General features: G+C 48.9%; 5 protein-coding genes across 7 annotated transcripts; 4 read left to right on the top strand and 1 right to left on the bottom strand.

Annotated features, from left to right (window-relative positions):
- The first annotated feature begins 127 nt into the window (after positions 1 to 127).
- FOIG_05155 (uncharacterized protein) lies at positions 128 to 3,732 on the top strand. Of its 2 annotated transcripts, XM_031203638.1 has the most exons (3): positions 128 to 979; positions 1,030 to 2,939; positions 2,996 to 3,732. In XM_031203638.1, exons 1-3 carry the CDS (start codon positions 449 to 451, stop codon positions 3,051 to 3,053), a joined length of 2,499 nt encoding a protein of 832 aa, XP_031067217.1. In that variant the 5' UTR covers positions 128 to 448; the 3' UTR covers positions 3,054 to 3,732. The 2 variants fall into 2 exon arrangements, with proteins under 2 accessions (XP_031067217.1, XP_031067218.1); XM_031203639.1 differs by having other exon boundaries at positions 128 to 2,939.
- A 71-nt stretch (positions 3,733 to 3,803) lies between these two features.
- On the bottom strand, positions 3,804 to 5,229 carry FOIG_05154 (uncharacterized protein). Its single transcript, XM_031203637.1, has one exon. The coding sequence runs from the start codon at positions 4,854 to 4,856 to the stop codon at positions 4,521 to 4,523; it is 336 nt and encodes a 111-aa protein (XP_031067216.1). The 5' UTR covers positions 4,857 to 5,229; the 3' UTR covers positions 3,804 to 4,520.
- Positions 5,230 to 7,215: 1,986 nt separating this feature from the next.
- On the top strand, positions 7,216 to 9,820 carry FOIG_05153 (uncharacterized protein). Its single transcript, XM_031203636.1, has one exon. It carries the CDS (start codon positions 7,572 to 7,574, stop codon positions 9,573 to 9,575), a length of 2,004 nt encoding a protein of 667 aa, XP_031067215.1. The 5' UTR covers positions 7,216 to 7,571; the 3' UTR covers positions 9,576 to 9,820.
- Positions 9,821 to 13,291: 3,471 nt separating this feature from the next.
- Positions 13,292 to 16,696, top strand: FOIG_05152 (uncharacterized protein). Of its 2 annotated transcripts, XM_031203635.1 has the most exons (3): positions 13,292 to 13,938; positions 13,997 to 15,051; positions 15,121 to 16,517. In XM_031203635.1, the coding sequence occupies exons 1-3, from the start codon at positions 13,821 to 13,823 to the stop codon at positions 16,078 to 16,080; spliced, it is 2,133 nt and encodes a 710-aa protein (XP_031067214.1). In that variant the 5' UTR covers positions 13,292 to 13,820; the 3' UTR covers positions 16,081 to 16,517. The 2 variants fall into 2 exon arrangements, with proteins under 2 accessions (XP_031067214.1, XP_031067213.1); XM_031203634.1 differs by having other exon boundaries at positions 13,997 to 16,696.
- Positions 16,697 to 18,138: 1,442 nt separating this feature from the next.
- Positions 18,139 to 22,474, top strand: FOIG_05151 (uncharacterized protein). The gene is made up of 2 exons (XM_031203633.1): positions 18,139 to 21,754; positions 21,814 to 22,474. Exon 1 carries the CDS (start codon positions 18,963 to 18,965, stop codon positions 21,300 to 21,302), a length of 2,340 nt encoding a protein of 779 aa, XP_031067212.1. The 5' UTR covers positions 18,139 to 18,962; the 3' UTR covers positions 21,303 to 21,754; positions 21,814 to 22,474.
- The last annotated feature ends 12 nt before the right edge of the window (positions 22,475 to 22,486 follow it).

Genomic DNA, 22,486 nt, shown 5'->3' with positions numbered 1-22,486 from the left:
TTCGATGGAGCTAGAATGCCAATCTTGTGTCCTTTCGAAGATTGCGATTACATTCTTGTCTTGTAAAATCATGTATAGCACGCAAGTTGTTGCATTGTTTTTGTCATACAAACCGATGACGCTCTTTAAGCCGGAGATAGATGGCGGTAGCTCCAGTTTCTTATCTTATCATGGACACAAGCACCTTCAATCAACATACCCACCTCATATATTATTCAGACTTGCCATCATCCCCAAGAGTATTGCCTTGACGCTTTTTCGATAGTTCATTTTCGTTTGATTCTAATCAAGAAATATTCTGATAATACACTTCCCGCCTACGTCTGCTCACGATTGAATACCGCAACCAAACACCGGACAGTCCGAGAAACCGAGGCCTGCGCGACAGCTCTTCGAACGGTTGTTCCAGGCCTCGTTCTTTTCTTGATATATCGCCTGGGTTCACTCCATGCAACCGTTGGCGTCCGAAACAACATCTCCCTCCCGGCGAAGGCCGCGGCTAGACTCATCGTCCTCAGCATCACCTCCCCTTGGCGCCTCCAAGCGAGCGCGCTTCGAAATGACCACCGCCAAAGCGCGGGGCAAGCTCCCCGAGACCATCGACCTAACGCAGCCACCTTCTGCGTTCAAGCCTTATGCTGGTTCCAAGAAGCTTGTTATCAAGAACCTGCGAGCGCCCACGAGTCGAGATACCCAGGTCGCGGAGTACTATAAACGGACGGAGAAGGAGCTCGAGGATTCCCTAGAGGCTGTCTTTGCGGGACGGACACCTGATGTCCCCTTAGAAAGGCTGTACAGGGGTGTTGAGGATGTCTGTCGAAAGGGGGATCCCGCGAAGGTGTACCAAATGCTCAAAGAGAGAATTGATGTACACTTGCAGCGGATTGTGCTACCTAGAATCCAGAAGAATGGACATGCTTCGAACCTCGATACTGTGAAGAGCGCACTAGCGGAATGGAAGACTTGGAACACACAAACAGTAGGCTGGATGTTTCTATATGGGTTTGAGATGCTAAGAATTACTTGCAGATATTGATCAGATCAACATTCAGCTACCTCGACCGAACATATTTACTACAGAAGAATCTTGCATCTATAAACGATATGGCGATCCAGCAGTTCAGAAAGATGGCATTCCCATCCCAGACTCAAGCCTATAAAACCTCCGTCGGCGTGAAGCTAATCGCAGGTGTTTGCGATTTGGTTGAGAACGATCGAAGAGGCATCGACCAAATCGAACCTGCATTACTGAAAGATTCTATCATGATGCTTTATGTTTTGGAGGTCTATATCAAGCACTTTGAGCCCTACTTTTTAGAGCAGTCTGAGAGATACTTCAAAGAATTTGGCGAAGCTTGGAGCACATCAAGTCTCAAGGACTACATTTTGGTTTGCGAGAAGTTACTGAAAAAGGAAGACTATCGCTGCATCCAATTCAACCTCGATAGTACGACAGAGAAGCAACTTATGGACTCTGCGCACACCCATCTCATCACCAACTACTCAGAAAAGCTTCTCAACGGTGGCAACCTGGCGAAGCTGCTGGCTGATAGAGAAGTTGAGTCAATGAAGGCTTTGTATGACTTGCTTCGGTTATCAGGGATCCAAAAGAAGATGAAGGATCCATGGGGCGACTACATTCGGTCAACGGGTTCGGCAATCATCAGCGACAAAGACAAGGGTGACCAAATGGTTTTGCGCTTATTAGAACTCCGTCGATCACTCGACTTGATGATTCGAGATGCTTTTCATAAGGACGAAGACTTCCTTTGGGGCATGAGGGATTCTTTTGGGAAGTTCATGAACGACCGCAAAGCTGCCTCTTGCTGGGACACGGGAACATCCAAAATCGGCGAGATGATCGCCAAATATATCGACATGCTTCTGCGAGGTGGCTTGAAGTCACTACCTAAAGAGCTTCTGTCAGATGTGAAAGATCGAGCGACAGCTGAGAAGGAAGGTCAAGCCAGCACTGGTGATGAAGATGCTGAGCTTGATAGACAGCTTGATCAGGCGCTCGAGCTGTTCCGCTTCATCGAGGGCAAGGACGCCTTCGAGGCATTTTACAAGAAAGACTTGGCTCGGAGATTGCTCATGGGACGAAGTGCCAGCCAAGATGCTGAGCGCAACATGTTAACAAAGCTTCGAGGAGAGTGCGGTGCGAATTTTACACATAATCTGGAACAGATGTTCAAGGATCAGGAACTCGCCAAGGATGAAATGGAGTCTTTCAAGCAATGGTGTCAAGGCAGTGCTGAGCGCAAGAATCCTCTGGATCTTTCCGTCATGATTTTGTCCGCTGCTGCATGGCCAACTTACCCGGATGTTCGTCTCAACCTGCCGGATGAGGTTGCTACGCAGATCGAGAGGTTTGACAAGTATTACAAGAATAAGCATACAGGACGAGCCTTGACGTGGAAGCACTCATTAGCTCACTGCTCCCTCAAGGGCATCTTCGCCAAGGGGCCGAAGGAGCTTCTTGTATCTGCATACCAGGCTGTGGTTCTGATGATGTTCAACAGCGTGCCGGCTGATGGATTCTTGGCATATGAACAGATCGCTACGGGAACCGGTCTTTCAGGCGGTGATCTTGATCGCACACTTCAGTCGCTCGCTTGCGGCAAAGCGCGAGTGCTAACCAAGCACCCGAAAGGCCGTGATGTCAAGCCCACTGATACGTTTACTTTTAACAAAACGTTTACGGATCCCAAGTACAGAGTCAAGATTAATCAGATCCAGCTGAAGGAGACAAAGGAGGAGAACAAGGCTACACATGAAAGGATCGCTCAGGACCGACGCTTTGAGACACAGGCAGCCATCGTTAGAATAATGAAAAGTCGCAAGAGCATGGGTCACAGTGACCTAGTGGCAGAGGTTATCAACCTGACGAAGAAAAGAGGTAGTGTTGAGCCGGCGGCGATTAAGAAGGAGATCGAAAGGTATGTGATACAATACGTTAATGATACTGTCTGGAGGTGGCTAACGCTAGATGCAGTCTTATTGAGAAGGATTACATCGAAAGAGAGGGCAATTCCTACGTGTATCTGGCATAAGGCTTGGATAGTAATGGAGATTGGTGAGGCAAGGCTATCAGGCTCAACGCTGAAGACGGCAGTAGAAGGGTTTATAGGTACAAGGCAACTACATGCTACAACGACACAGACATGTATGTACCTATACCAATGAATTTGATTTTTATATCAGAATATGACTCCACCTCGGAGCAAACGACGGAAGCCGGGAATCGAACATCGAACAAAAAGAAACGAAGCAAGGGGGGACCATAGGCGGCAAGGTAAGTAATAGTTGAGTAACATATTGTTAACTGACTGAGCTACTTCGCTGAATGAGTAGACAACTACTTTGATATATAATCAGGTGGTTCATGTCTGCAAGAAGCCGATGATTGGTGGGAATGGTGCGTTGGGGTTGATGGGGCGTGGGTGCCTAGAGGGCTGAAGTGATATCCTTACTGTTTGCGAGCTTCACCAGTTCTCCCAAGCTTCTTCAAACTACTCTGAGCTTAAGTGATTTTCATATGAGACAGCTTTGGTTTCCAGACGTGGAAAAACGTCAATGGGTTGGGTATATAGACTCTCTAATTGTAAAGAAATCTTGAGATGGAAATATGCCTATATCTATAGCATTTTTGCAGGATCAAAGTCAACTAGGGGCAGAATTAAAGCTTAAAATTACAACTGTAACAGCAATATCAATTAAGAAAGTCTTGCGAGAGTAGTAAATTCCAGAACCGATTTCTTCACTGAGTCAACAGCCAGTGGCAGGGACTACGAGTAGGATAAGTTTGAACTGTCAGTGTTTTAACACCTTTAAAGCAAAAACGAACTAAGTGATTGCGGTGGAGGTATAATGCTGGGTTTCTCAATACGGCTTGAGAAATTAAAACCTGCCTTTGAATACCCTAGGAGGTCGAGAATGATAACCACAATGCATCTCCTTACAAGCTCCAAGTCACGATGGAACTTGTAGCCTGACATGCAATGACCTGCGTCTCTGTATGAGCCCGTATATTTGTCAATATTCAGAGCCAAGGGGCTTCAAGGGCCCTGGACAACATGACGATGCTGCATTGTTCCGTGCCGTTGCCAGATCTGAAGGCTATTTGATATCTTAACATGGTGGGAGAGGAGGAACAGGACTATCATCAATCCCAGCAGATTGCTATGGATGGCGGGGAAGTGAAAATCGAAGAGCAAGTATGGTTTACCAGTGCGAATCTATTATGACGAATCTTTACTGGCACAATGAGCTGTGCTCTTTGAAACAGACGAGTTACATAAGAGGATCAACACTGATGGATGTATCGCAATCGCGATATAGAGGATTTCTGGTATTTCTAGATTTATTATTCTGCAATAAGACGAGAATACTCGAAATTCTTTCGATCTTTTCCCCTGCTCTGAACAGACGTGCTCTCTCAGTTGCTGACTTGAGCAACTCGTTAGAGGTGCCTCATCGATCCACGGCACCAACGCCTCGGAAGAGCAACAGGTGCGCTTTTAAAACTGGAAAAACAGATTGGAAATAGAAACAGAGTCATGGAAGTGGTATTCGTGGCTTCTTGGGAAGAAGACAGGACCAACGCGTTCTGTTGGGCTGACGAATTCGGCCTCGAAGGAGAACGACAAGGCAATTGTGAGGCAGAAGGTTGAAAAGGCCACCCTGAGACTCACCGACGGCATTGAAAGGAATAAGAAGGGGAGTCTAGACTTGACACAGCATTCTCCTGGCATGTCACCAGTCATACAATGCTCTGGAGACAACAAGTTTTGGTATTTATTTCGGCCTCCAGACAAACATATAGTAATTGCAGGCGTAGTGGCCCCATGGGACATTGGGAAGACATTGTACCACTCAAGATCTTGGTGCTTTACATCAGGCGTGTTTGAGACAATATGCCGGCATTGCCTGAATCTCTACCGACTAGTCACCTTCTGGAATGACCAACAAGGGTACGGAGATCTTGGATGATGTACGTGTACTGATGCTCTGATTCCTAGGGATGCATTCTGAAGGCAAATGATGTTGTCGGCCATTGACGAATGTCGCTGGCGTAAACCAATAACCAAGACTTGCACTCGGATTAACAAAAAGAGTAGTCGGTCGCCCTCAGACCAAGAAAAAAGAAAAAGCAAAGTAATCGACCCCTCACGAGGCATCCACAAGGCAGCCATGTTCGGGCGCCCGGCCAGAGTTAGCAGACATGAATTGAGGGTGTGAAGGAGAAGCGCCTCGAGTATTCCGTCACAGAAGATATAACAGACACGCCCGTTCTGAGTTGAATTCTCATGGAACTCGGGCATGTCTCAGTGTAACCTCAGTTGACAGGCGGCCAGTTGCCTGATCATCCACGTTTGTATCGCCGTCGGGAAGAATTGATATATTGAAACCTCTTGACAGGTCACACGGCCACGCGGTAGACACGCCTTTGTACTATCGCCAACTGTATTATGTGTTGCCGTGCCGTGCTATGCTATGCTGTGCTGTGCTTTGCTGTCTCGGATCAAGACTGATAAAACCCGTATTCATGTCTCAGAATTTATACACAATTCATAACGACTAAAACATGAAACATGTTCACTTTCGCCTCATTTTGTTGTCGCATTCCATCTCGACGTATAGAAACTCATAGAGGCCATCCATCATCAACAGCCTGCGCCGCACATGCACCTCTAGACTGGGTCATTCTACCTCCGCATCATAATATGTTCGACATACTCACATAGAGCTGCAACAGAACTAGGGCGCTTTTCGAACAAGCTGCTGACTATATCGTGCATAAGATGGGATGGGCCGTGACGCGGTGTAAATGGATTGCGTTACCACCATCTGCACTCTGGACACTCTCACTTCCAAGGCAATCAAGGTTGATTGAGTCATTATGCTTCAGTCTCACTTTATTCGCATTTTCAACCATGTTAATCCTAACTGCCGCTGACTTGGCGAGCCAACAGACGAAGCGTCGTATCTAGAACCGTAATCCGCACTTTAGCACGACTCTCTGTCTGCCTTGCGAGAGATGGTAATCAATGACCATATCAACCAAATATGCACATCATTCAGCTCACTACTGTACATTCTCTGCAATCACTTGCATACCCGACCTTCCCGTGAAGCTATTCCTTAGTGCAAGTCTCAACTTGTTTCACCGATTCCTCGATATGTCCAACCCGGACCTGTCGGTCTGACTTTCGTGCCATGGCGGACAAGGCCTAATTCCACGATAGACTACACATCTCGATTGTGGCGATGCGCTGCGTCTGTGTCTGTCCTCTCGTCCTCAGTAGCACAAGCTTCGGACATATCGAACGACATCAACACCCAACGAGTTCGTGGTGATTTTTTTAGTCCAGCCATGGTGTATCCGAGGCAATTATCTGATTCAACAGCACAGCAATGCAGGGCCTCTTTGAACTCGAACAAATGGTTACGCAGCGTAAAAGATCTCCAGATCATCGTGTTAAACTCTCACCGGGCGACCGAGGGCCGCAGAGTAACACACCCAGACACTTAGTCATAGTGAATAGCATATCATAGCTAGCACGGGATGCTGTATCTTAGAAACGGCGATCGTATTCCTGCATATCTGGGCGCTGACAGAACGGGCTGTCGGTGTCGGGTCACAAATCGTCTCAGGCCAGCCTCTCGGCAACTTGCCTCATCGTCCATCGTCGGTCGCCATATCGAGACAACATGCGGTAACACATAATGGAGGCGCCGGTTGAAAGGACTATCTTGAGTCGTTGGATTCTGCCGATTGCCTGATGCAAGTCAGTCTGGCCGCATCGACCAGGCGAACGATGCCGTATCTCAGCAGAGGTCGGCAAGGAATGCATTTGCCGATTACCTAGTTCACTTCGGCTGAGAGTCCTATTGTAGGCTTATTCATGATATCGCAATCAATGTGCGTAGTTGACTTGCGCCAGGCGGTTGTGCTGTTGGTGGAGGTTAACGGGCGAACCGCCAACTCGAGCGCAGAACAACCAATGTATGGTTCGCCTTTAACAACAACCTTCAGTTTCTCAGTAACACAAACCCGACTTTCATCATCAAGAGTATTCATCACTGCCGTACTGTGTCGGGATACCAGATCAAGCAACCAATGCCAATACGTACTTATCTTGAGCAATGGATATTCAGGCTCAAATAGACCCTCACTCGCCCTGTGAGTTACCCACGGAGATCCAGAGACACTCCCAATTCAGCTCGAACAAACAGTTATTCATTTCCTCATCTTTACAAGCAAAGAAAGCTTTCTCCAACTGCTTGACACACCTGCCTCAGCAAGGCTGTACTGCGCCCTTCCTTGGTCTTCAACCTTCCATCCGCCCCCCCATCTTCTTACTAGGACGCATCCCTTTGCTATCTCGCCAGCCTCACTTTTTATTTTGCACAAGTCTTTGGACGCAGGAGCTTTCGAATCGCCCCCAAGCTGCGCCCACCCAAGCTCTCCATCTCCAGTCGTATATATCATAGCCCTATTCTTCCTCTCAATCGTATCAATCCCAGAATTGGAATTCCCCATTCACCTGACAAATACCAATCACACTATGGCTGGTTTTCCTCCTGTCGGGGCTATGCCTCAAAATATCCCAGCACCAATGCATCATACTCAAGCTCCCCAAACACGACCTTCAATGCCCCAGCAGAACGGAGCCCCCGCAGGACTTCCTGCATTCATGCCTGCCAACACCCGGCCCTATAGCCATCCTCCCGACCCTCCCATGTATCTGCGGCGGCAAGATCCTGCTGAGATCAAGAATGCCCGAAGCGGGGAGCCTCCTATGTACAGAGCTCTCCGCCTCGAAAAGACCCCTGGTGCCTCCAGTGGTGGCAAGGCACGGGATACAGAATATGACTGGGAGACCATCACTCGTACAGACAAGAATATGTCCCAATCAAGGATCAAGGAGAGGATCGAGCACTTAGATAAAACCACAAGATCTGTCTCAAAGAAGAAGCAAGACAAGAACGAGACTATCCAGCTCCAGCTCGACAGGGCTCAAGCTGATCTGACCAAAGAGGACCGTGACTTCCGGTTCTACTACAAGTTGGCCCAGATCGAATCAGAATGGCGGGCGGCAGATGATCCCAGACACCGGGATGACAGAAGTGTACGAAGCTCCAGAAAGCATAGAAGCCACTCGAAGCGGAGCAAATCTCCTAGGCTCGAGAGAGTGGCAATCAATGCATATTTCCAGAGGATGCCCGCCGGTGGTCGGCATAGCTCCAGAACTCTCGATACACATGGATCGATGAGACAGCCAAGGCAAATCCAACAAACACCTGCCCAACCACGAATGGGAGGGTTACCCTCTGTTACCCTTCCCCAAGGATTTGTGCCCCCTCCTCCTACTGCTGCTCCTGCTGTTGCAGCCCCTGTCAGACCAGCGCCTCCTCCAGCGACTGATCCAAGATTGAACGGTCAACTCAGGCCTCCTATGGGGGAACAAAACGTTCCTCGTATGCCCCAAGCCCACTCCCCTCGACAAGGTCCGTTCAACAACGCACAGCAAAGTGGCATGCCACCTGGAGAGCCAGGAAATGCGGTCCCTCATAATGCAGGTGTCGTAGCACCAGCACCAGCACCAGCACCAGCACAAGGACAAGTTCCAGCTCGACCACCCTCAAGACTACCAGCGATCAATATCCCCATCGACCGACCACCACATGGGCCATTGCCAGGGGCGAAGGCTCCTCCACAGATGCCATCATCAGGTCCCGGTGCACCCAAGACTCCATTTGAGGCAGGCAATCGCTCACCAAAGAAAACGGCGCCAGAGCCAGGGTTCAATATTGAAGAAAAAGTCAAGGTTTATCATAGCTCAGGCCGAAGTTCCTCGCCATCTGATGGTGACGGTGACGAGTGGTCAGAAGATGAAAGCGAGGACACAAGGCCGTCGTCCATTGGTTCCGGTAGCAGCCCGCAACGGGGTCGAGGGCGTAGCCCGAACCCGAAGCGTATGCCTTCCGATCATCACGAAAACATCATCATCCAGGATCCTCGCAACCTCAGAAAGGATGCCGAATATATGGCTAATGACCGCTCCTCTCGACATTCTGATCGGCAGCATGTGCGTTTCAATTCCCCCGGCCGTCGCTGCCGTGACGAAAGTTGCTCGCCTGGAGGCGAATATCATTCTCCCCGAGAACAGCCATGGAAAGGAGAGCCGCCACGAATTATCCAGGCAGCAAGACTTAGCGTCCGTCATGTGCGCGGCACTGCGCCCCGACGAGATGATTCTTATGATATCAGACCTAGTCGCACCGACAAGCCGCTTGAGCGAGCAAGATTAGATGACGGCCATCGTGAGCGTGACGTTCGAAGAGACAATGATCGCTTCAAGCATCTTGAAGAGGATCTTCGACGGCGCCGTGAATTTAAGGAGAGGCGAGAAGATCGAAGGCCCGACGACTACAAGTACGTTGACCCTGAACCTCGCTGGAGTGATCGACGGGCTCGAGAGTATATGAGCCACAGGGAGCCACGTTATTCACGGCAGCATCATGAAGATCGTGAGGCTTATAGGAGATACAGTGACCGACGAGACTGACAGCATGAGTCGGCAGTCTTCTTTGATGCAATTACTGTGCTTTTACGTAATGTTTGAATAGGATCAGTTCTTTTTACTGACATATGGAATGGATTATATGACGCTGAGGTTTGGGAATGGCGTTTTTATCGTTTCAAACGGATGAAGCTGAGTTGATAATTCGAAATCACACTTATCTTGGAGCAAAACATGAATATTATAATGTCAAACATTTTCAGTGCTAATAATTAAAATTGTGCATATGGTTCATTATGCCTTGGTTTTAACATAAAACTTGAGTTGTATGCAGGAACGGCAATTATAGACCACGTGACTAAGCGAATGCCGGTAGTGCGTTAAGTGAGGGGTGTCGCGCCTGGAACGCGTCGGGCAGATACCGTACTCATGTGAAGACTTCATTCGTCGTACCTGACTGACCAGGTTCGGGGCCGAGACGCGTCCTTAAGGTATCTTGCAGTAAATCACAATCTGCTCCTACCTAATATGACAGGACCGTGGGGTACTTCGTCAATAATCTCGTCTTCGTCCAATTGAGCCTTGCAGCTTCCTGCCTCATTTTTTTCATTCTCCCCTCCTCCCTCGTTTTCCTACCTGCATAACCTTCAGCTGTCGCCACCTCGCGATATTTTATGAAGGTTGGTATCAATCACCTTCCTTTTCGTTCCTCGCCGGCACGGGCGTTCCTTCTTCGACAAGCTGTGCAACAGCAACGAGTTCAGGTGCACTCAGCTGGTCCGATATATTCACCAAACCTCGACGCAATGTTACAGCGTGCAAACAGCCAATACGAGGCCAACGGCCCTCCTCCCCAAAGGAGCCAGCCCAGAAGCCAATCGTTTCTTCCTTCCAGCAGCCCAAGTACTCATAATGCCGATATTCGACAACAACTAAAGAAGCCAAACGCCCCTGCTGTGTCGGCGAGGACCATGCCACCATTCCCCAGACCTCTTCAAAATCGACCTTCTAACATGAACCAACTCTCAAACAATTCTCGACCGCCAAACGGTGTTGGCGTTGGATCACTGGCTTCTCTCTGTGGAGGATCAAACTCATTCGGCGGGCAAGCAGATGTTGTTGATCTCACTGGACCCGAAGCTCACGCAAAGGCCCAAGCAGCGGTCTTCTTTACAGAAGACGACTTTTGTGACGACGACGACCTAGATCTGGATTTCCAGGCCCCTTCAGCACTACCACCACTTCCTTCAAATACTCCATCCAAGCGCATCACCAAGGAGAGCATGCCGCCCCCACCACCAACCTCGACACAGACAGACAAGGCTATACCTTGGTCTTCATCACCACCCTCACATTTCCTACCGCCGTCCCGCAATACATCTGTCACTTCAACGATGGCCAATATCTCAATGAAGCGCGATTCTTCTGGTGATCGAGATGACTTTGATGTTCCGGTCCCTAAAAAAGCCAAGAAACGCGTACTGCCTCAAAGTTTCAAACAGGAAGAACCTGAAGATGAGGATGATTTTCACCCCCAGGTCGCCCAAACACCGAATAACAAGCGGAAGGATTTTCTTAATCCCACAGCCAGCGCTGTCAAGGAACAGAAGAAACAATTCCGAACTCAGCGTCAGCAAGAGCAGCCAACGACCAGCACCGATCTCTCCATGGATGAGGTCCAAGAAGTCACCACTTCGCATTCCAAGGGTAATTTTGCCATATCGCTCAGTGAAGAGCAGAGACACGTCTTGGATTTGGTAGTGAACAAGAACCAGAGTGTCTTCTTCACTGGTGCGGCCGGAACTGGTAAATCTGTCCTCATGCGAGCCATCATCACGGAATTGAAGAAGAAGTATGCCAAAGACCCAGAACGAGTTGCGGTTACTGCCTCCACGGGACTTGCTGCATGCAATATCGGAGGCATTACGCTTCACAGCTTCTCTGGTATTGGACTTGGCAAGGAGGATGCCCCAACACTAGTCAAGAAGATCCGAAGGAATCCCAAGGCAAAGAATCGCTGGTTGAGAACTAAATGCCTTGTCATTGATGAGATTTCCATGGTAGACGGAGATTTGTTTGACAAATTGTCTCAAATTGGAAGAACGATTCGAAACAACGGGAGACCGTGGGGAGGCATTCAACTCATTATCACCGGTGACTTTTTCCAGCTTCCACCAGTCCCAGAACAGGGTGCAAAACGGGAGACCAAGTTTGCCTTTGATGCTTCAACCTGGACTACCTCCATAGACCACACTATTGGACTTACGCAGGTCTTCCGACAGCGAGATCCAGTATTCGCCAACATGCTCAACGAGATGCGCCTTGGTCGCATAACGGAAGACACTGTTCGGGCCTTCAAAAAGCTTGAGCGACCGCTCAATTTCAATGATGGACTGGGAACCGCAGAGCTGTTTTCCACCCGGAACGAAGTCGAGATGTCAAATGAAAGAAGGTTGAGAGATCTTCCTGGTACGATCAGGCGGTACGAGGCTCAAGATACTGGCAAAGAAGATATTCGTGACAAACTACTGACGAACATGATGGCGCCCAAGAGTATCGATTTGAAGATCAACGCTCAAGTAATGCTGATCAAGAACCTTGATGAATCACTTGTGAACGGATCTTTAGGCAAGGTGATAGGATTCTCCGACGAAAAGACGTTCGACATGGAGCCAATTGATGAATTCGATGAAGAAGAGAGAATGGCCAAAGCTCGAAAGAAACTACTCAATACATTCAAGCGCGAATCCGATTCAAGTTCCAGTGGTACCAAATTCCCGGTGGTACAGTTCATGGCAACAGATGGCACATCACGCGTGATCCTCTGCCAGCCTGAGGAATGGAAGGTCGAATTGCCTAATGGCGAGCTCCAGGCCAAGCGAACCCAGCTGCCCCTGATCCTGGCATGGGCATTGTCAATTCACAAGGCCCAAGGTCAAACTCTCGAACGTGTCAAAGTCAATCTTGGACGTGTATTTGAAAAAGGCCAGGCTTATGTTGCTCTCAGTCGAGCGACTACACAGGATGGCCTACAGGTTCTGGGCTTTCAAAAGTCCAAGGTCATGGCACATCCTCGAGTCATAGACTTTTACAACAAACTCTACAGTGCCGAGGAGGCACTCGGAAAACCCAAGGCTCAATCTATCACTAGTTTTGTTTCCAATCGCGTTGGAGCGGCGCCCTCGAAAGCACCAGCGCCCAAGAAGTCAGCCCACCAGGTGATAGACTTAGACGATGAGGAAGAGGCGATGGCTTCTATCGGATACTGAGTTTTCAAGCTGGTAAGGTTACATTTACATGCTAAAGAGCTTACAATCTATCTATACCATTGTATGATACGGAAGAATCAGTCGAAACGCGTAGTTTCGATAGATGCGGATAACCATGGGAAAGGCGTTAAGGTGTCTGAGAAGGGCAATTTGGTCGGGATAGATACACCAAAGGCCCAGTAGATATTGAGACTTGTATGCACCAAGTTATGATAATATAAATGATGACCCGCTCTGTTAATTATGGCATCTGCTGTGACCATCAGGCCTACATAGTAATAATGCCGAAACATTTGCTCAATTGGCTTTTTGCGTTCAGCACAGACAAGTCTACTCATGAGTCTGAGCATACCTAAGGTAAGAGAACCAATCTCATTGATAAGTCATCCAATCAAGCGATGCTTACCGCGGTTGTAAACACAAACAAGCGAGGCTGAAAGGTAAGGTAAGTTGTGACGCACACCGAGGGAGCCACCTTATCGATAACAAGATTGGCAACTTTGTTCCCACGCGAACTTCCCTAGCTTGCCCCATATTGAAATGGAAGTTCTCCCACCAAGAACAAGCCCGCATCACACAACATTAAATCGCAATACGAAAACTCGCCGAAACGCCTGCAGCAATACCTTATCGCATACGGCATAGAATTCGGAGAGTTCGAGCTTTGAAGCTGCCACTTTTCGAACCTCGCACCATTTCGTCGCCGGGCCCCAAGTCTCGATCTCCCCTCGTTTTGCCCCATCCCGCCGCTTCGAAACTTGCCTGTAATCAGTCACTCCGTCGACGAACCCAACCACCCGGTCCTCTCGCCTCTACTTCGAAACAAGAGCAGTACTTGTTCACTCAACAAAGTAACATATAACTCTCGGGGTCTCGACTCTGCGCGACTGGGGATTGGTCTTCAAAACCTTGTCGAAGGACGTTAATGACATCTTGACTTTGCCGATCTGCCCTATCCAATAATTTGTGCCGAGGAATACAACTTTTTTCCAATCCTATAAATCGCGAAATCTTACCAAACATGGCAACCCAGTTCATCGGCTTGCATATGCGGGTGGTGTTAAGGGACCCCCCTGGGAGCGAATTGACGGGGACAGTTGGCAATGTCCAGGCAGGAAGCGGCTTAACATTGACTAACGGTACACACAGAATTCTATCCCTACACTTCAAAGAAAGATGCTAATTCCTGAGTTGTAGTGTTCGTCTCGGATACCAAACAATGGCTTCCTCACTTGCAGGTCCATGCCGCTAACATCGCCGATCTTGCTGAAGTCAAGAACGACAGGCCAGCGACATATACGCCTGCTCCAGCCGAATCCATCGCTGCGCCTTTCATTTCGCAACCACCACCGCAACCTGCTTTTGTAGACCCTGCGATCCTAAGTCTGGGAAGACCGCCAGCAGCATTAACGCCGACAGGCTCCGACTCAAAAGCGCCATTGGAGGATGGAAGAGCTGAACTACAAGTCGCTCCTATGAGTGCCACTGTCTCAACGCCGGGGAGACCCACCCCTGATCACGACCTGACTGGTTCTGTCAGTAATTTGGCCATCAACGAAGCGGTCCAAGAAATGGACAATGGCCAGCCAATTGAAGGACAGGCACCGCGATCCTCCAAGAAGAAAAACAACAACAACCGACGCTCTCGACAGTCCAAGCAAGGAAAGGGCCAGCGTGCTGAGGATGATGGTCAAGCTATTGAGGGTTCACCCGCCAGTGGCAGAGGCAAGGGTTGGAGGCAAACACCAATCCTGCAGAGTACATCATCTTTCCAACCATTCCATTCTCTGAAAAAGAGCTCCAAGGGGCGCAAAGGTATCCTCAATAACGGCTGGGCATCCGAAGATGTCACAGAAGAGATGGGCGAGTTCGATTTTGAAAACAACCTAGCAAAGTTTGATAAGCGTACCATTTTTGATCAGATGAGGAAGGAGGATCAAATCGACGATGCCAGCCGATTGGTGTCTCACAATCGAAAACCAAAGCCTGGCACAGCTGGCGGAAAGAACCTGCATTACACGGAAAATGTACTGGACCTGCCGTCCTCAACTAAGAAAGATGCAGACTTCTGGAATAGTGAGGCAGATGATGGACTGAACGAGGCTGAGAGGCTTTCTGGACGGGATGTTCGGAGTGGTCAAGGTAATAGGAGGGCTGATAGCAAATCGGGTCCCTCACGAAGATCACAGTCACGCAAGGCGAGTGCTGTTGCAATATCTGGCGGCCTTCCGCTAAGCCGCGTCAATTCTGGCGTACGTGCAAGCCACCTGTCTCGGTTGTCGATCTCTCGACCAGAATCTCGCAGTACTAACAGTAGACAGCAAGGTCACCCGCCTGGCTTATACCTTGTCCCTTCGCATAAGCGTCTTGAAACTGTTTCAGCCTTGCAGATGCTTAATCTCGAAAACATAGCAGCGAACGAGATCGGCTTAACAGAACAACTTATGGCCGAGAATGGAGGCCGAGGTATTGCTGAGGTTACTCTGATAGCCCTTTCAGATCCTGCTATCAAAGTACGGTTCGGCCTTGCTGGTGCGAATCCCTCCTCCAGTGCTACATTGACGAGTCCGGTGGTGGTGATCCTGGCTGGAAATAACAAATCGGGTATCCGAGCTATTGCTGCTGCTCGCCATCTGCGGAACAAAAACGTCAACATGCTCGTATGCTTAGTGGGTATTGAGCGCGAGAAAGACTTGCTCGAAGACCTGCGGCAACAGATTCAACTTTATCGAGCTTTTGGTGGTAAAATTCTCAGCAAGGCAGATCTGTTCGAGCATTTGCGCAAAGCATCATCATCAGGCTCACCTGTCTCAGTATCACTCATCATCGATGCTCTTCTGGGCTTGACCATATCGTTTGAAGAACTACGAACTGGCGACCAGGCTGCTGTGTATGAGTTGATGGAGTGGGCGAACCGAAACGAAGCGTTCGTGCTATCGGTCGATTTGCCAACAGGTATAGACCCAACTTCCGGCAAAGTGGCAGTGATAGATGGTAGCCGTCTATTTGTGAAGCCTCGATACGTTATTGCAATGGGTGCTCCCAAGCGAGGCTTGCTCGAAGCCGTGACACCACCCGATGAGGATGACCCTCAGAACATGAACAACGCCGGACACGAAGAAGAATGGCGTCTATTTATCGCGGATATTGGCCTGGGAAGTGCCGTCTGGAGGAAGGCTGGAACCAAGATTCGAAGAGGTATCGACTTTGATGAGAAGTGGTTACTGGAGATGAAGTATCGGGATGGACAGCAGGACGGAACCGACTCTGATGAGGAATAATGTACTGCACGAAACCAGCGAGAACATCGATTCATGACATGAGGAAGAGGAAGAAGAAACGAAAGAGAGCAAAAAGTTCAGCGATTGTTTTACCTGTTGCATGGGAAACGGCAAATGGGAAGATGCATTTTCGACAATACTTGGCGTTTGGTGGGTTTCATTCTGGCGCTTAGGAGGGTGCATTATTACATTTGAGGTCAAGAAGGGACCGAATACCCAGGAGTTCAGTCGAAATAAGATGCTTTTTATATGTATATAGCTTTTTGATGGTTTCACTATTGCTGTAATGTGAAAATATCCATAGCTGCGGTTGTTTGTGTTTTGATAGAAGATTGATTGACGAGACGAGCCAAGTTTGCCAAGAGTATGTATGGAGAAGGCTGCACAAGGGCCAAGTTTAAGTTAAGCTACGGGGAGAAAACTAAGCTTTGCCAAGCATTTTGTGAATTCCTTGTGCATGTGCAGGCTTGGCACTTTATAAAAGCTTGATTGGGTTTGTGCCAATGCTGTTATATGACGTGAGAAACTGTGAAAGGGGATGCCAACGAGCAGGTTTATTTTGAGTCACGGTACTGACTGTATATTGATGATTCAATCTACAGGTAGTCTAGTGCCTAGACTGGCATGTTGTGCCAAAACAGAGTATGTAGCCCGATATTAGTTATATAGCTGCATCAATCAATAGCTTGAGAATAGCGCTTCTGATTTTTGTTTGCCAGGGCAATAGTCGATTGATTGGCTCTACTTGGAAAGGCAGCACGCGGTCGGAGAATTCCTAGAGCCTAGTCTGATTTTAAGTTTGTTTTTAGGTTTGGGTTCATCGGCTGAGCCGACAAGAAGCTAGTGATCATAGATCAGTATCAGTAGATATTCAAGAGTGAAGACTCTTTGGCTGATATATAAACCAAGGTTGCCAGTTATCTTTGGTCAACTTCTTTCGGATCATTCACAGCAACATTTGCCTCTCTCTCTCTCTCTCTCTCTCTCTCTCTCTCTCTCTCTCTCTCTCTCTCTGGTCGTTGATTGGCCGTTTCATGTTCTTAAAGGATCATACTATCGAGGGTCAATCTTGATCTTTTGTGGGAAACCCGGGTGATCTTTTCCGTACTTATTCCCCAGAGTGCACAGTGCGGATGGCTGAGGTTCTATCATCTGCACTTAATGTGGGCATTCGATGTTGAAAACAGCAGACACTTTCAGTCCAGAACATCAAGGAGCGCAACAAAAGAGGTTTGATAGTTACAGTCATAGCCAGTCTCTGTTTATTAGCAATAGATATCATATCGAATGCTTGTTGACTTTTTCTATTCATTCACGCCAGAAAATAAGGATATCTGATCTTGTCACCACCCTGACTCCTTTGACACAAAGAGGGGTCACATTGGTTTGACCATTGACTGAGAGAATTGGCGATGAGACGAAAGGGGATAAACTGAGCGCACATCAGGGTATTGATGCGTTTTGGGGGCTGAAAGATGGCGGGGGGTCTTTAATTCTATTCCATTCCACTAAGCCACAGGGCTGACTGTATAAGTACCTACAACATCTGCCATCGGATGCAAGTTATTGCCGTTGATGATGAACGGTCCAAAAGTTTGACTGCAGGCAACTGATGAACCGATGAACCGAGAACGGTTGTGCATATGCTTCATTACATTTTAACTTTAACCGACTTCCAATCTCATGATCGGTCAAGTGCCCTTCTCAAAGATGGTTTAGTTGTTCTATAATCACATCCAGAAAGTCACACATGCCACTGACAGCCCAGGAGGCGTCACTTAAACACAACACTTGTGGCTGCAAAGGCACACGACCGAGCTCATAGAAATGTGAACTGACGATAGAATCACTACGAAAGCTAGAATTACCTACATGATTGCTACTCGAGATTAAGTTTAAATTATATAAAATCATCATGGGCTATGAATGAAGTCGAGATCTGTATTGCCTAAAGACAGCTGATTGCAGCTATCGACAGCACCTAGCAGTTCATACAGTGCGTCGCTTCAAGACGAAACATCCATAGCCCACCTCATCCATGGAATGAACCGTCACTGAAATCCTCAAAATAAACCAGTTTCCCCAGTATTTTCCCTCTGTCATACTGTTCCACAATCTAACATAATTTCTCAACCACGCGACGAGGTGAGACGAAGGGACCAGGAGCTTATTTCTCTCTGCCCAGAGGCCAGACTCAACCTTTTCTCCTTAGCTTCTTAGCATCTTTGAGGCTTCTTCGACCCTTCGAGATCGCCACCTCACGTTGCCCGATCCCCGAGACCGGTCTTCCTGCATACCATCCACGCGACAATCGACGGTGGGAAAAGGCCAAGATTTCTCGGCGCCCAGCGTCACAGCCTCTCTGTTTTACAGTATTACGACCACGACTCTAGACCCCCCGTGTCATTCTCGATTACTTTCGCCTGCACAATATTTCTCATCTCCGTGAGATTCAGAACTCCCGAGCTCCGCCTCCTTCCATTATCAGTCAAGGGCCCGCCGTAATCAATCACGCCCCCGACACTACTTGCCAGGAACTGGAGACCGGATCCAATCAATCCGCGTTTGAATCCTCCTGTTCCTTTCCCCACGATCTCTCCCCCAAATCGCGCCCCGAACACACTCTTTTTTCTTAATCGATAATCTCCAACAATTACCACGTCTCGTCGAATTCAGGTTTAGATTGATATATCCGAAATACACGAGCTGCTGCCGGTCGAAACTACCGCGTCGCTTACTCTTCGAAACGTGCCTCTCATGGCGACCGCTTAAGCGACCCCCCGATTCATAATCCTCGCCCCGACTGAACTTGCGAACCTCGTCGCTCGCGGCTGGCCATACTGTTGCGTGTTGCCTCATAGGATAGCCGGCCAGCCGCAATCATGGCTGCTGCCGCCGCCCTCGGCGTGGTCTCCACGACCATCACGGCGCTGCCTTCGTTGTGCACGACGACTCTCCTGCCCGACAGTGGCGTTATGACACTGGGATTCGACGGCGTCCCTGTACCATTGACCGAACCGGCTGTATATCAAGTCCCATGTCCGACCCCCGATCTCTTGCCTCGAGCCGAGTACTCTGTGACGGTTGCTGCTTCAGGCGACGAGAGCAGTCTCACTCGGCATGACCCAGCAGATAGCAGCCCCAAATTCTCCGACTTCCGCGATCCCTTTTACGCCTCTACTTTTCCGATATGCTACGCCCTTGCCGCGACTACCGTTACCGCTTACATGCTCGTTATTATGCTATTTGTCACACCGCGGTCGTTTCTTGATGGAGGAATCGTTTACCTGGGCCGACGATCCGCTTTCACTCACAGCTCATCCAGCAGTGTCACGATTGGTGGCCGGCCATGGCTACAGAAAGTTGCAGCTTTGACTGTTGCCATCTCGCTAACGATTGCTTCGGCTGACACCTTTCATGCTGCCAAAAGTCAGTACATGTGGGGGATCCAGAACGCGAATCAACTGCAGGACGAGGTGATGAATAGCGTGGAACTCAAAGTTATCCGGCTCGTCTCTGATACTTTTCTATGGTTGGCTCAGGCCCAGACTCTAATCCGACTCTTTCCCCGGCACCGAGAAAAGATCATTATCAAATGGGTCGCGTTCGCACTCATCACTCTCGATGTTGTCTTCAGTGCCATTACCAGTTTCAAATACTCGGAAAATGGCATCAACACCACCGCGCGACCCAAAAACTTTGTTCATCCCGTGCCCGCTCTCAGCTATCTGTTTCAACTCTCCCTCGGGCTCTTGTACGCAGCATGGGTTGTTTACTATGCGCTAATGAAGAAGCGCTATTCTTTCTACCACCCCTTCATGAAGAACATTAGCTTCGTCGCCATCATCTCGCTTATTTCAATCCTGATTCCCGTCGTATTTTTCATTCTCGATATCTCTCAGCCTGATTTCACTGGATGGGGAGACTACGTGCGATGGGTTGGTGCTGCAGCTGCCAGTGTCGTGGTCTGGGAGTGGGTGGAAAGGATCGAGGCTCTAGAACGAGAGGAGAAAAAGGACGGCATACTTGGACGTGAAGTCTTTGATGGAGACGATACACTCGAAATCAACGCATCCGAGTTCCCATGGCTCCGCAATCGCAAGAGCCGAAAAGGAGGCAGCTCAGGAAGTAGTGGCGACGGCGATCGACAACAAATGTCTTCGTCTGCTGTCAACGGTTGGCCGACTGTTTCCTCCATTGCTAACAGATACCGAGGGCAGAGCAATGGTGCTTTTGCCGAGACTACTGACCAATCCACACAAAGAGGCACAAGCAGAGGTTTGCGGCCCAACATCTGGCCAGCTCGCCCGGCGCCTGCTGTGACCCCTATTAGCCGAACAGATACCGCCAGCGCAGCCAGCACGGTTTATGCCGTGAGATATCAAGCACCCTCAGAAACCACATCGCGAACACCAGACCCTCTACCGCAACCGAGTGTGGTCGATCTGAGTCAACAGAGCAGCACTCCCCCAAGTCAGCACATGCATGATGAATCCAGTTCTTCAAATCAAGCTCCAGCTTCTGTACAAAATGGACATGTCGTGTCATCGCCATCACAACAATCTGCCGATCTAGAAGCAAACTCGACAAACTCGCCAGCTCAGGGCGGTTGGCGAAGTCTCGCATTTGCCGGCCCGAGGTCTGGTCACTCGGGTGAGGATGCGACAAGGGAGATGACCCAGCAATCAGATCACAATCCAGTCGCGGAGCGCGAAGGAAGGACAAATAGTTCGAGCCGATGGGATCTGAGAGCTCGCCTAGAAGATTTTGCGGCCAATCAAGCAGAGAAATTACGGGACCGCATGCGCACAGCTCCCAATACCGAGAGTCTTCCTGTAACGGTTATTCCGGCACCTCCGCGAAGAGGAGCAGCGCTGCAGCAGGTGCTCGAGGAAGAAGAGCTCAACACAGCAGAGCAGGGCTCGCCAGGTCGGGAACCTTTTACGTCCCAAAACAGGAGCACGAACAGTCCTAGCAACGGATTGCGAGACGCAACAGGAGAAATTACACAACTAGACAGGAGTCGAAGCGCGTTCTCAGGCAGCCAAGGCAATGGGCCGATCCCACCGAACAACCCACCACTATGGCGGGGTGTTCGGCCGAGAATGGCCCCCGACGAAGATTACTATGATGATTCTGACGATGGATCACTGTCGGGCAGGTCATCATTGGATCATCGGAGGCAAGATTCGGACTCATCGGGTCTCCACCGGACGAGTTGAGAACTTTTTGTGTTGATAGCTGTGCACTTAGCGAGGCGTTGTTTTCTGCTCTCTGTTTTGATGAGCATCTGGATGATTTATACGAATGATACCCCAGGAATGAGTGTAGTAGAGTTTCGCGTGTATATCTACAGGATGGGAGGGGACAGACATGGGCGCCATGCTTGGGATCGGATCCTACATATACTAGATGGGTCGACCTTGAAAGAAGGCAACGGCATTAATGGATTAGGCAGAATCAAGATGCTCTATTGGAAGTATACATGGATACTCATAGTCAGAATGGCCTTTTCGCCTGAAAAGGACATGCCCGAATATGGCGTGTGTTACTGTGGTAAATATACTATATAAGAACGATACGATGAAATCAACGGTTGTGCAACCATAGGGACATATTCTTTAGCAATGACCGGAAACATGAACTCTGGTGCCTCAACCATTTGATGCCTCTCGCAAGCGGAGGCTGTTGAGAAGAATGTTTGGAGGTTACGTTTGCTGACGGTTGAAATAGAAAATAACGTTCGGCATGACGTAGTGATGCATGTCAGCTGCAACGTCTGCAAATGAGAATGGACTTGAGACAATCCCGTGCCAAAGCGAAAAACATCAATTCTCGGCAAGCTCGGGAGAGGAGAGGACATGAATCATGGCAGATGGGATGATGATAGCGATAGGGGGGATAGGGGATGATTGCACTGTCGCACCACGTTCCTTCACATGTTTACACTGGATGTTATGCCTGGCACGGAGATTAAGAAAAACTTGGATTGAATTTTTAGAGTTTGTATGGCCCCACAATCATTATATGACGATGCATCAAGCAGAATATCAGACAAATTATTGTAAAATCGATATCACAAGATTATCCAGCGGGAGAGCTCATGGAGCGGTCAAGGAATGATAATTACCTACTCTGTATCTGTTCCCAGAACAACAATGGACTCCGCGGGTCACCGAACGCCACATTAAAGTCAGCTCTGCAGGTAATGAGATCCTCTGAGACCCTTGGATAATCTCAATTTTGGAGCCCGCGGAGCCAGGAGGCCTATCTGTTCTCCACATTGTGGGAAGTTGACTGCTTCTAGAGGGGCTGAGGGAGAATTCGAAGCCATGTGCGACAGGAAGAAATATACGTAAATCCGGGGGAAACAGGTCCGTTAAACTCTATCGCAATAAGCTTAAAT

This window comes from Fusarium odoratissimum (assembly GCF_000260195.1).
Source record: "Fusarium odoratissimum NRRL 54006 unplaced genomic scaffold supercont1.6, whole genome shotgun sequence".
NCBI classification, from domain to species: Eukaryota; Fungi; Ascomycota; class Sordariomycetes; order Hypocreales; family Nectriaceae; genus Fusarium; species Fusarium odoratissimum.
This window is presented reverse-complemented; position numbering and strand designations above follow the sequence as displayed.